Source organism: Temnothorax longispinosus, chromosome 1 (genome assembly GCF_030848805.1).
Source record: "Temnothorax longispinosus isolate EJ_2023e chromosome 1, Tlon_JGU_v1, whole genome shotgun sequence".
In the NCBI taxonomy this organism is placed as follows: domain Eukaryota; kingdom Metazoa; phylum Arthropoda; class Insecta; order Hymenoptera; family Formicidae; genus Temnothorax; species Temnothorax longispinosus.
The window spans coordinates 20,424,881-20,439,323 of NC_092358.1; the positions used below are offsets into that span (position 1 = coordinate 20,424,881).

The 14,443-nt window shown below is 35.7% G+C and overlaps 1 protein-coding gene across 2 annotated transcripts; it reads left to right on the forward strand.

Moving 5' to 3' along the window:
- The first annotated feature begins 4,647 nt into the window (after window positions 1-4,647).
- LOC139816351 (diacylglycerol lipase-beta) lies at window positions 4,648-13,716 on the forward strand. Of its 2 annotated transcripts, none has more exons than XM_071783841.1 (14): window positions 4,648-5,553; window positions 8,547-8,645; window positions 8,920-9,132; window positions 10,425-10,741; window positions 11,270-11,413; window positions 11,511-11,679; window positions 11,829-11,952; window positions 12,028-12,171; window positions 12,256-12,367; window positions 12,446-12,538; window positions 12,669-12,823; window positions 12,917-13,054; window positions 13,201-13,316; window positions 13,487-13,716. In XM_071783841.1, the coding sequence occupies exons 2-14, from the start codon at window positions 8,551-8,553 to the stop codon at window positions 13,662-13,664; spliced, it is 1,998 nt and encodes a 665-aa protein (XP_071639942.1). In that variant the 5' UTR covers window positions 4,648-5,553; window positions 8,547-8,550; the 3' UTR covers window positions 13,665-13,716. The 2 variants fall into 2 exon arrangements, with proteins under 2 accessions (XP_071639942.1, XP_071639950.1); XM_071783849.1 differs by having other exon boundaries at window positions 8,934-9,132.
- Window positions 13,717-14,443: the final 727 nt, after the last annotated feature.

Here is a 14,443-nt window from a genome sequence, read left to right on the forward strand (position 1 = left end):
TATAGTCATTTAGCTTTATATTGAAAATTACTAAACAGCAGACTTTAAATATTGTTTCAAAAAATTGATTAGAAATATTTTTTCAATCAGCAGCTCATATCGATCCACTAAAATCTTTTACAGTCATAAATAGAACTTTATTCAAATATGTATTATATTTTTTGTTCACTGAGACTATCAGGAAGTGAAAAAGAATTGTTTTATGAAACTCGGATAAAAGCCCAAAACGGCCTTATTGACTCTCGTCCTTTAGTAAAGGTATCTAATAAATTATCCAATGTTCTGCTAATTATTTTTGTCAACTTTTAATTAAAATTAAAGTTGACTTATTATAAATATAATAATATAAAAGAGAATTTATTTAAAAAACCCATTTGTTTGAAAAACTGTCATAATTTTTAAATTGTAAAGAAATAAGTTTCGCGCATTGTGTCGATGTCAGCGTTTGAGATGACCAATACTGTGCAATCTCTTTTTGTACGCGATTTCGCGACCGAATAAATTGCGAATTTGCGGTTAGCTAATTATTTATCGTACAAATTTGCTGATGCTGCGCAATCAGCCGCGTGGTACGTGTTTATGCGCTGCGCGTTTTAAATCCGCGTATACGTAGGTACGCTACGCAAGGATCGAGAAGGCTCGTCGCGCGCAAGTGAAAGTCCACGTCGTTGTCCCTGTGGAGCGTGTATATCGAAACGAGTCGAAATGCTCGTCCGATCGGTTTACGCTCGTTCGACAAACGGGCTTGCTGCCCTCGCATGATTGTTGGGGCGAGGCGAACCTGTCGTACGACTACGCGTTCCACTACTGTACACTCCGACAACTGTATCACGCTACCAGTCCCTTGAAACTTCTGAGTTTTTATGTTTTTGCTTGTGAAATTCGTTTTTTGTTCCTTAATGACTAAAAACTATTGTTATATAAAGATTTTTTTGTAGTTTTCTTATGAAATAATAAATTTTAACTTCTATCAAATTGTTTATAATAAGATTTACATTAATGTAAATCTTAAACAAAAGAGAAAACAAGAAAACGTAATCGTGTAAATACAGCGTTAAAGGTTAATCGAAACCGACCAAGTTATACTATGTAGCATAACGGACTGAGAATGAATTAATTACAATTAAAGAATTTAAGATATACATATTAAATCTTAGCACAAATTGTTATAGCATTTGTTATAGCATTTGTTATAGCATTTTATTTTAGGTTCATAAAACGTTAAATGTTTTTTTATAACAATTAAACATTACGCACATATTATTTAAGGTAACCTCGGGTAAGATGGCCATAAACGAAAGATGGCCAACCTATGTTCTTTCAATCTAGCTCGCCATGAAACATCGAATAAACATGGGTTGGCCAGCTTACCCGAGTTTACCCTATTAAAGGTAATCTTTTGCAAAGATATGCTTAATTTATGCGAAATATTAATAATTTTAAAATTTGCAAGAAACCGTTTGGAAAATTAAAGAGGTTTTATAATATTATTCTATAATATTAAAATAAAATATAACTTTATAGAAAGTATTTATAGTATATATTGGTTTTACACTTAAGAAGAACTAATAAACACATTACGAATAGGCTGTATATATTAACATAATTTCATATAGATAACTGGCTATGATAATTTACGTTTGTTTCTTATATATGTATTAATTTCTTATGCAGGAGGAAAGAGATTTTATTTATTCAACAGTTGTTTTGCTGATACAGTGAAATATACCGTACCAGCAAAACAGCTGATATATATGTATAAAAACAGAGGACAAAGGATAATATAGAATATTTATCATATATTAATACGTACATAAAAAAAGATTCCATTCTCGGAATATAAAACTAGAAACATGTTTTAATGTTTAACTTTTTCCGTATGTATATGTGTATTTCCGTATGATGATATTGAATATTTTTACCTTTAAACATTTTATATTAAAATGAGATCATGATATCCTTTTCAATTGTATTATTCAATTAACCTTACTGTATTTCATTTCAATTGTAATCAATTGACCTTACTGAAAACCTTACGAATATTAATAAACTTTTTAATTTATATATTATTTATAATCTATATTGTTTTCTTCGAAAATATTTAATACAAAAATGATATTTTTCTCGCGTGCAACTCGTTCTTAATTTAATAATAAATCAAAACAGTATACATATATATATACTCCATATTAAAGTTCAATCAAAGTACAAATAAGATACAAAGTTGCTATACACGCATCGTATGCGAGTACGCAGTAACCCGTATCACTGGAAAAGGATTGAATTCTTTGTGAAAAGACAGAAGATACATAAATATACATATTGACTTGCGCATTAAATCAATAAAATAAAACTTGTTCTTTTGCCACACATTAAGTTCTAAAAGCGGTTCGTAAATTGCATGTCGTAAACCACTTCTCACTTTTTACGAGCTATCTTAATTGCTATTGCTATGACGCTATGCACAATGTCAACGCGTCATCTTGGAAGGATAATAATGGGACTTCCCTGCACGAGAGAATAACGTCAATTATAGTTCCACGAACTCGCGCCGGCGGCGCCGCGGCCCAAAAAGAAAGAAAGAAATTGCATTCCAAACCGGATGCGCAAATGCACAAGAAAGGCACTTAACTGTAGTGCGAGCCTTGGCGAACGGATGCGTTCGTTTCTCGAAAAAGTAGCGAAAAGCATGTAGCGCAATTTTTTGCGAGTGTTATTTTGTCCTGCCGAACACGTTCTCGACCCGAGATGATTTTTGTCCGTGAAATTAAAACGGCATATCCAAACATACGGTTATTCATTCTCCAAATGTTTATCCTTGCGACACGTCGCCATTTATTAAAACATACACTGGGTCTCAATTAGCTCTTTGGACTTTTACATCACATGTATTTTTACGAACGTCGCTCGAGCTAAAATTCAGATTTCAAAAACGATTTTAAAGACGAATATTGCAATCGATCACGGTACAAGATCCTGCTATTTACGAACGATCATCTCGCAGTTATTTTGGCGAGAAAACTCATCAAATCGATAAGACGCGAGTCGATACATTGACGCGAGTATATAGTTATTTAGTCACAACATTTTTAAAAACGCAATATGTTCCCTTTTTTACAATCAAATGTACATTTAAAGTGGCATAAAAACGACTTTTTAGAGGAAACTCAGAGGAATTTGCTTATGTGTGTGCGGTATTATTATTCAAATTCAAACATTATCTTGTAGAAGTCGTAATACTATACAAACCGAGCTTCATTTCTTCGAGTCTTAAGGCTGATCTACAATGTGCTCTTTGCTTTCTGTTTTTTGCTCTTAACCTCTTTGCGACTATCTCGTATTTCGCAATTCCGTCGCGTAACGTGATGTTTCTTGTCTCTTCTGAAGTTCGTCAATTTTTATCTTAGGCGACAGAGAACAAAAAACATCGCGTTACGCGACGCAATTGCGAATGCCAATATGGGATAGGAATAGTCGCAAACAGGTTAAGAGCAAAAAACGGGAAGCAAAGAGCACATTGTAGATCGGGCTTTATAATGAGAAATTTGTTGTTTTTTTTTTGCAAACATAAATAATTTTTTTTTGTTTATTTGCTCGAGGTAACGCTTACATAAATGCTTCAGTTATAAAAGAGCGAAAAATTTATAGCGGACATTTTTGCATTTGTCATATTCTTTTTTACGGTTTTTTGTGAAAGAGAAAAAAACGGATTATTCATATTTGCATTTTTGCGACTATAATTTATAACTTGTATAATACTTTAATTATGAATCGGTTTTTTATTCAATTCAATTGTGTGAGACATTAATAATGTCTCACAATTGATTTGTATATTATTCACGCAATGCCTGCCAAGAACACCGTTATCTCTGAATCTACTGAATCGTCGCTATGAGATTTATTTGATGCATTTAACTCGCTTCGTAAACTATACGGAAACCTGAAAGCCATTTGTAATACGTGTACACGATCATGGAACTGATGCATATCCGATGAATGTAGCGCGATCATTGTACGTGCACATGCGTGCGGTCAGTACTTTCAGTTCGAATGTGGTAGTAAATGCGGTTACAAGATTGACTTCCATCTTATGTAAAGTCCATTTGAGATAAGTCGATACCAAGCGAAGTTACTCAAGCGGCAGAGAATACAACGGGAATTGATCTCTCTTTTGATTATCTATGATTCGATCGTTGACAAGTTTCTTAGGGGAAGCTCTGATGAGAGAAATTTGCATTCCAAGTGTAATTCCAAGTAAAATGCAATAAGTTATAGATAAGTGTGACAAATGTAATCAATGTTAAGAAGAATGACGTAGATTTAGTGCGCCCAAACGATGTAAACCTTTGGATTTTAACAAGACGTTAACGAATTTAGATTGATCGCTTTATATGTAACGTATGTAATTCTTCCGTTTTGGATAAGAAGAACATTGCGCAAACGTGCCCCCTCCTCGGCTAATCTTCCTAGATCCACCGGATATCGGCATTCACCGCGTTCCCTATCTCCTCGAGAGGAACGGTCAGGCACGATCGCCAGGTGCGTCGCCGATTCGTCGCTCCCACCATGAGCTCGGCTCGGCTCGACTCGGCTCGACGGCACGGCGTTTATCCCTCTCGAGGCAGCCCGTTCATTCCTCTTCTCCTTTTTCGCTGCATTTTTCCTCCTCGCGTGGCCAGAACCGCCGCGCGCGATAACCCCGGCGGAGGGAAAGTTCCTCACGGCCTCTCTTTCTCTCTGCAGTAGCGTACCGGACCAGTTGTGGTCAGCAAGATCGTGAGATTCGGTCGCTCGCGCGCGGGGTGTCGCGCGTTGCAAGGTGAACAAGTTGCAGCGCGATGCATCGTGTAAAACGTTCCGTCCAATGCGATTCTGCATCGAGATTGGCCGTCCCCGACGTAAGATTGTGAAGTGCCGCTCTTGGATTGAGATACCTCTCGCGCGCGCGTCAGCGTCATCTCTTGCGGTCGTCACCGTTGTTATTATCGCGGTTTTACGCGAGTGTCCAAGGACCAGCTTGCTGCCACCGGTTGCTGAGAGACGCTCGTACCGCGAACGATATGCGTATCTCCGTACGTGAGATAAGCGCAGCTTTGACAGCGGTGCCAAAACCGGCGCGTGCGGCGAACGATTAGTTGGACAAAGTGATTACGGCACGCGCCGTTTCGCGATTGCGAGCAACGAAGAGTACGTTGTTAGATGAGGAGAGACTCGAACGGTATCCGAGTTCGTGTTCGTGAGTCTCCGAAAAGATCGCGCGCGAACGCGAAAATTAGTTGTTCGCGAGACGTTCGCGTTTAACGGGAAACCTGAGCGTAGGAAGTGCTCCAGTTTCGCGCGCGAGCACAACTCGGAGAAAAGCTCGGTGATTAAACAAAAATTCCAATCGGGTTTATCTGCAGCTCTCGAGACCGCGGTGAATTTTCGAGGTGGCAGAGCAAACAGCTGGAGCGCGCGGTGGGCGAGGTGGAGTGTGTCGCGTCCACGGCGTGTCGGTCGAGAGGAGATTTCAACGCGCGTGTAACACGCGTCCGGATATCGATTCGCGCACCCGTGAGTAAAAACTTCACATTTTTTTCTGTTATCAGCGGCGCGTTATTTCGTAGGTGTGGCAAATCATATGTCGTAAACCAGTTCGTAAATCAGTTAAAATGAGATATTTTAATGTTGCAAGAGATCTAATCTCTTTCACAAAAAATTTACTAATTATATGCAGTAACATCTAATGAAGAGAAAGAGAAAAAATAAATAAAATTAAAACAACATAATAATATTTGTGTTGTTTGTAAGCAATTCTTTTCTAATTGCTAATTTTTTCTAACATTCTTATAAATAAGCAAGTTGATTGCTAGCGAAACAACATCGTGTAAAATATACGTATATCGTGATTCGCTATGTAACGGTAGTTCGTGCTACATGTTTTGTAAGAATCTTGTGGGCTTAATTAATAAAGAACGCTGTTCGCACGCATAGAGAAAGCAACAATACCGAAATAATAAGATCCATCTTTATGATATATATTCTTATGATAATTAGCATCTTTATTTTTATGATAATCAGAAGATAGCGCGAATTAAAATCGATATACAGTTAGATAATATACTGCTGAATATAATGTTTCAAACTATAGATATACGAAATGTGTCTGATATAGTCGTAAATTATTCCCAACCTTTTTTGTCAAGAGAGCTATATTAAAATTTGTGTAATGACCGAAGAGCCGAATAAGTTTTATTTTCAAAAATCATATAAAAGAAAATACTTTTATTTTGAAATTGTAACGTCGACATTTCTTGGCGGACCAGATAATGAATAAAACTTTAGGCGGTTGGGAACTCCTATCGTGTAAATAAATAATACATTACTATAGTAAAAAAAGTAATGTAAAAAAGTAAAAAAGTAATGTAATTACATTAAAAGAGTAATGTATTATTAATGTATTATAATACATTAATAACACATTACTTTTTTAATTGTAGAAATATAAATTATACAAACATGCATAAATTATTTTTCATACACACGCGTCTTTGACATCGACATATAAAATATTCAGTGTTTCATCGTATCATCATTACATGTCGTGGGAAATTTTTCGTCATAAATAATTTTTAATGATTCATTAGTTATTTGTATCTAGACAATGAGTCATCCTCTTACCGCGTAAAATACTGCGTAAAATACTAATTATATTGTCAAGTTCGATCGGAACTCATTATCTAAGAGATTAAAATGACTGACTTTCAGTATCATGTGGAATATTCCAAAGAGGAGTTAAATACATGTGTTAAAAGGCGCGAGTTTCCGATTCGCGTATATTGTTTCGTCAAACTTGCGTCGTGACTGCGCGCGTTTCGAGTCATGGAATGCATACGATGCACTTCATTTCGCGTAATTCGATCTACCAACATCGCGGGCAGTAAACATACACACAGTCATAGCATGTATATTTTTCGAACATCGTTCTCATTTTTTTTTTAACTCTCGCTTAATCGTAATGAAACTGATCGTTATTGCAGAAATATTTCTTCGCAAATTGCAATGCGGGCTTTTGTACCGGAAACCGGTTCTACTTTGTTGTAGGTCGAATGACGTACGATTTTAAGTGGTTTTCTACGCTTTTCCACACATCCCCATTATGCAAGGCAAAATAAGTTTCAAGGAAGCGTTAATTGCTGCCAGTGCAATTTCAGCAATTGCGATTACAATCTCTTGTAGATTTGTTATCTTTTAAGAAATCCCTTATTTTTACAATCCTCTAAAAACGACGAAAAAAATATAGCAACAACTTTTCTTCATTTATTTAAACAGTATATTATATATTCATGTTGAAGCTGCGATAACGTTTAAGATTTAGCGAGTAACGACTTGTTATTCTGACAATAAATAGTTAATCCGAGGCCTGAGTCATTATTGACAAAATTACCGCGATAATAATGTCAATTTTCTATCCTCCTCCTAATATCATAATAATACTGTAATTTCCGCATTCTTATGTTTTTTTATGAAGGAAAAAAGTTGGATAATTATATCTACAACTAATTGACACATTCAAAAAGTACGTATTATGATGTAAACTTTATGCTTTCCCGTGATTAAACGCTCGAAAGCCATTTACGCAACTCGTTAGGAGAGCGCTAATTTGCGCACAAACCTAAAAGCCTCAGAAAGAATCAAGGAAAATGTAAGAAGAACCATGACAGTGAAAAGAACTTTAAACGCGATAAACAAAAAAATACAGATATATAACAAGCAAATTTTATTTTTATGAATTTGAGCAGTCCTCCTTTTCCTATAAAAACGATTAAACAGAACTATATTAAAATTTGTAATTTTCCAGAGTAAATAAATGTTAATTACACTCATCTGGTTTTTTCCCTTATGGCGCAAAAAATTACTGAACAGAAAATTGCTTAACAATAATGGGGTACAGCACGATTAAACGAGATGTATTCAACAAGTAACGCTTATATCGCATGTTCGATCATCAGGTATATATAAGTAGCGACACTACGTCGCCGTTGGTATAATTAATTATATATTATTAGCAACTAAATTACACCTAGGGCAACCCAAAATCACGGGTCGCTAAAGGTCCATTTAAACACGTCGGAAGACTGTGTCAACATGGTCTCGGATGTGGGATGGACACATGGACTTTCTCTCGGCACTTTCTCCGAACGGCGGTTTCGTGATCGACGAGATACCCGGGTATACCATAATCGCCCAAATTCCGGGGAATTTATGAGCATAGAAAGCCGCGCGTCCGCTTTATTTTGTAATATTACAAAACCTGTGCACGAGGGCTTCGCTAAGTAAACTTTCCGCGGTGCGTGCTCCGCGAGCTACCGCAAGATCCTCGCGAACGTGACCGAATCAATCAATCATGGTATCATGAGCATTTAGATACGATCTAAATGGAGACATACTTTGACTTCCTGGATAAAACGTTTATAAACAAGTGTCTACCCTTTATCTTTAACTCACTTGATTAAGAAAAAATTCTAACAAAGTTACAACTCTTACAGCAAAGTTTCTTTCTACAGGGAAATGCCTGCGGTGAAGCTCTTCGGTCGAAAATGGTTGGCCGCAACCGACGATCTTGTGTACCCTGGCCTATTCGAATTATTTATCCGTATTGTATGGTGAGTATCATCAATAAACAGATAATGCAATCAATGTGTCGAAATTACAGTATGCAATATTAATCGCGAATACTGCAATCTCACATGCGAATTGATTTATCAACACAAGAGTTTTTAAAATACAAATTTTAATTAAATTCAACGATTCTCTAAACTCACTAGAAGCATTGAACCTACTCTCAATATTAAGTTCTTTCGCAGGTGCGCGTCACACGATCGAAATCGCTCGGATCGTTGCTAGTTTGTTTCTCGTAATCGGCTATGTGTTTTACAGGTTGATTCTTATAGGGATCGCCTGCGTAAGGTACTACGAGGATACGTGGAATTGTCGGTTGGGAGGTGAATTAGTGCGCGTGTACCTCCTCGGTGAGGCGGTCATGCTTGGTATCGTCACGCTTTTGATACTCATCATTATCAGGCATAGCGCGAGAGGGGCCATCATGGACACGCATGTCCGACGCTACGTTCAACCGCTCCTGACGGTCAAGTAAGCAATAAAAGTAAACCAGCGTTACGTCTAATCAGTTTTCTAGATCAACAATCAGGAAGACTCTTTCAAAGTTTTAAATTTCTGTAGTGTGTTGTTTTTTCAATAACAAACTTCGCCTAATTATTTGTAATTAATTCTCAAAGGAGAAGATCATTATTTATTATAACTCTTCAGTTTTGTATGTCATATATAGCTTTATAATTAAATTTAAAATTTAAATTTTATTTTAAAACTTGTAGAATTATTCGAATACAAGTCATTTACATACGATTTTGTCATATAGCTTCTATGCTAAATTGTATTATAATTTGTCAGAATAGTCTTCTATTTTCAGTCACTGATTGATGATGAAAATTAAAGAGTAAAGCAAAAAATAATAATATAACAATTTAAAGAGTAATATACCTAAATATAAGAATAATAAATGATAAAGAAAGATATAGAGAATTTATGTGTATGCTGTACATAAATATTAAGCCTTATTGTATTAAAAAAGTCAAAACAAATACAATTATTCAATTTTTTCATGACTAAATTACTCAAATTTGTGACTTTTTTGTGAAATAAACTACGCACCAATCGAGACACGCGAAATACATAGTCTAGAAACAATAAAAAAGAAGAAATACATACAAACTATAAATGCTACGAGTAGCCAATACATGCACCCATACACGAATTTCATGGAATTATCTAAATTCTCTACATTCATATTTCTGACATAATTTGCTACATTGACATGGTAGTATCATTAAGAAAATACCGGTTACAATTTTATTTACATTATTGCCATATTTCGATATTCGTAACAATGGCCATATGTGATTTATTTATCTTATACTCACAAGTAAACCTACCCAAATGATACACTCCGATTTCTTTTGAATTTGGTACAAATTTAAAACTACAAAAAATATTTCATCCATATGTCTTTCCATTTTGGCCCATAAGTTTTGGCTTAATAAAAATAATTCTTTACTACTGTAACAAATAGGTTTATTATAATAATATTAAAGGATAATTTTTTATCTCTCAATAATACATCTAATCAGCGACCTAAAAATTCTCTAACTTATATCACTACAAAGCACTATAATTGTTTTCAGTCTTATTACTGATTTGTTAAATCGTTTACTATTCACACGGGTGAAATATTTTTCGTAGTTCTACATTTGTACCAAATTTAAAAGAAATCGGAGTATCACTTGGGTAGGTTTACTTGTCAGAAAAAACTGCTGATCTCAAGTCAATCAAAAAAAGTCTAGAATTTTCTCTACGACTTAATGTAGGATATTGATGCTACTGCCGGAGATCGGATGGAACATTTTGGGCACCCTGTGGATTTTCGGACAGAGCGTAGAGTGCAATCACGAGTCGTACTCTATCACTGTCGTGGAGGCCCTAGTGTTCTTCGATTGGATCCTGATCGGCCTCAGCATTTTCGGCCTCGCCCTAGTGTTCGACCCGATCGGCTCTTTGGAAAAGAAGCAGCTGGAGAGCTCCGCGGAGCACGGCAAGATCTCGCGCATCTGGCTACGGAGATTCAAGTTTCTGTGGTGGATGCGTAAGGACGAGAGCGCGAACGAGGCTTTTCAACAAGTTGCTGGTGAGACATAGGTATGGCTAGCCTACGAAGAGGTCCCGCCGCATTCGAAACTGGAACGCGGGCATTGCTTCCGATCGGAAACCGGGCGCGGAAACGGTCACCGGGACGGTTGACCGATGATAAATCAAAATCACTGATCTCTGTTCTGGTTTTGGAGCCGGTGGGATTTTCTTCGCGACGGGTGCATCGCTCTCCCGCCGCTTGGAGATAGCGAGCGCTTCGCGATATGCGCGGTCACCGCGGTATGCAAGCAGGAATGAATTTTAATTCGCGGTGAGGTTTATCAGCATCGTTAACATTAAATGATAAAAAAGTTGTAATAATGTATTTTATTTGATTTTATTCATTGGTCTGTCTAAACAAGTAGTTTACACTATTTTTAGCGCTTTATATCATTATACTATAACACATTGATGGATGCGATATTGTGGAGAAAGAGAGAGAAGGAGAGAATAAGCTATATATTTTTTAATAATGTAACTCGTCACCCGATAAAATACTGAATTACTGATACAAATATCTTTGTAGGTCTTTTAAGCGCCTTATTTCGAGGCACGGATTTGGTTCCCTCAGATGTAATGGCGGGATGCGTCTTGCTAAGAGTCCGGCAGAAGCGAGAAATTCACGAATTGCGAAAGTTAAATCTAATCCCGCGTCCAAAATACACTTCAGGTACATACGTCATTCACGGAAAAAAAGTAAAAACGCGCGTATTGAAATGCAAATGTTTACCATTAATTATCAAATATTTGCTGTCCGCATTTGTTAGATGGTAATGAAATCTTTTCGGGCACACCTAACTGGATGTCCTTGGAAGCCGCCCATCACTTCCTGCAACTATCGATCGCCTCCTACGGCTGGCTTTTCGTAATATATCAGCACGCGTGTACCGGATGTTTTCGTTTGATACGCGGCATGAGATGCTGTGCTTGTTTCCGGTAAAAGAACATAACATATATAACTCTATATTCAATATTAACTCTTTGTCTCATTATTTTATAATATAATTTTATAAATAATCCATGTACAGTTTTTTATTATTTTTATTGCTTTATTATTTTATTATATTTATCTCTTTTTTTTTTAGACGAAAACGTAATATTATTCTGGACGATAACTGTTGTCTCTGTTATCTTTCTGGTGTGAAATACTTGTCGAAGATATCTGAGGAGGATATTCTATTCGCTTCCTTCAAAAATCATTTATGTGAAGTTTGTATACCGTTCTAAAATTATACTCTTTCTACGCTCATTTGGTATTACGTATTACTCTTTGAAATTTCACAGATACCATTCTGCGTAATGGTGGATCACAAAACTACCAGTATTGTCGTGGCTATACGAGGGTCGTTATCCTTGAGAGATATAATTACCGATTTCGCGGCCGCGTCTGATTCATTTGAGTGTCCTGGCGTTCCACCAGGCAGCATGGTTAGCTTTATTTTCTTCTTGTATATAGATATACATATAAAATTAATCGATTTAATTGTATATAAATCTATATAAAATTTATAGGCTCATAAAGGCATGATAATATGTGTAAAAGTAATCTTAAAGCAATTGGAGAATCATAAAATCTTGGAAAGAGCGTTCGCCACGTATCCTAATTATCATTTGACGCTTACAGGTAAGAACTTCATTCTGGTAACAAACCGCCGTCGGCGCATAACTGTACATTCTTTAATGAGATAACATGTATACGTAGGTCATAGTTTAGGAGCCGGTTTAGCCATTCTGCTTGGTTTACTTATACGTCCTCGTTATCCGGAGTTGAGAGTCTACGCATTTGCTACGCCTGGTAATTACTTGTGCAAATAATGATTTTAATTCATAATTTTATCAGCTGAGAAAAACTTTAGCAGACACTTATTAATTTTGTACACACATATTAGACTAATTTACAATTTCGAATGTATTTGTCAAAAAAGCTGGACTGCTGAGCAGAGAAGCTGCTAGGGTCACGGAGGAATTCGTATTGACTGTAGGATTAGGGGATGATCTCGTAATGAGGCTTAGTGTGGATAGTACAGAGAATTTAAGGACTTCGTTACTGACAACTCTTCATGCCTGTCGACTGCCTAAGGTATTTTGAAATTCATGATTTTCAGTATTCGAGTCGCTCAGATAATTAAATCGAACTGTGTTTCGATAAATACTTTTATCTTTTTTTCTTTAGTACAGAGTGGTCCTAAACGGATTTGGATACGCTTTGTTCGGAGTTCCCGAGAGAGATCTGACTAAAACGTGGGTCAACCATAACATAATTAACACAATTCCGGGTCAATCGCCTTTGCTAACTAAGCCCGGCGATGTGGTAAGAAAAAAAATGCTGCATGCATTGCAAAATTTGTGGAAAGTATATTAAACACACGAACATTTGTAACATTAATTTTACGTAATACCGAATTTGACACGATTATTGTATTATACTTCGTTGTTAATAGTTTATCTTTTTCGCAGGATCAAATAATAGAGCGGGACATAACAAAAAGAAGATACTCGAGAATGAAATTATTTAATGCTGGTCGCATACTTCACATAGCTAGATGCAAGCTCGAAAAAACGGAGGGAAAGAGGTACATTGTTTTTACGTATTTTCTTATTCAAAGTATTAACTTTTACAGAACAATTCCCATAAATATAAATCAATATTTAAAAAAATAGGAACGGTATAGAAAAAACATCTTAAAAAAGTTATAAAGGCTATAAGATTTTAGATAATAATAATATATAATTTCTACATTAGTAAAAAACAACTCGCCAAGGAGAGAAAATATGAGATGCGATGGGCGCAAGCGGAGGAATTTACGAAACTAACGGTGATGCCACGCATGCTCTTGGATCACTTGCCAGAAAATATAGAACGGGCTTTAGCTACATTACTGGAACAGCAGAACGATATACCATATTATTTCGATCCTTAGTGTAACCCAAAGAAGTGATTTTATAGTTTTAATAAAGAGAACTTTCGCTAAATCCTGAATTATAATACAACCTATAATTTATTTATCGATGATAAATTTTTTTGTTTATCTTATAAAATTTGAATTGTTAAAATAAAATAGAAAATAGTAAAATAAAATAACGTAATCCTAATAAGAAATAAAAATACTGATTTGAAAGATTTAAAGTGATTACGACTAATTCCGATTAACTTTTAGTCGCTCATTAACTTATTAAATATTTGTGCTATTTTGTTAATATGGATAGAATAAATAAGTTTTTGTCGTTTAACATATAAAAAAAATAATTAAATTAGAAATCATAAATTATAAATAGTTGGAAAATCTGTTTTGCCATTCTATTTTTTTTAACTATCCGCTGGCTATGCTAATCAAATTAAGTTTGATTAAAGTCGATTCTATTATCACATGTATGTAAAATTAGAGATAGTGTAAGGACATTTTATGCAGCTAAACATATAGACAAAATTATCTTATCAGAGAGAATCCTGAAAGTGAACATATCTGTGTTACAGAAGAAACCCATCCACTGCTGCGTTTATATGCAAAAAAACATTTACATTAAGTTATGTAGCTACCAAGCCGGATATTTTCAGCGGGTAACAAGTCAACGGTATTTAATTCTGTTCCGTGGTATGTTCACAAAGATTAATTACTTAACAATGCTTTATGTGTGGCGGTCAAATCACAGTGCGCCTGCACGCACCGCAACCCGACCACAAAAATAATTCATAATAATT

Coding starts and splice junctions, on each gene's coding strand:
- LOC139816351 (XM_071783841.1), top strand. CDS start 8,551: ATGCCTGCGGTGAAGCTCTTCGGTCGAAAATGGTTGGCCGCAACCGAC. Junction 8,646..8,919: donor TTATTTATCCGTATTGTATG/GTGAGTATCATC, acceptor TGTGTTTTACAG/GTTGATTCTTATAGGGATCG. Junction 13,317..13,486: donor GAAAAAACGGAGGGAAAGAG/GTACATTGTTTT, acceptor TTTCTACATTAG/TAAAAAACAACTCGCCAAGG.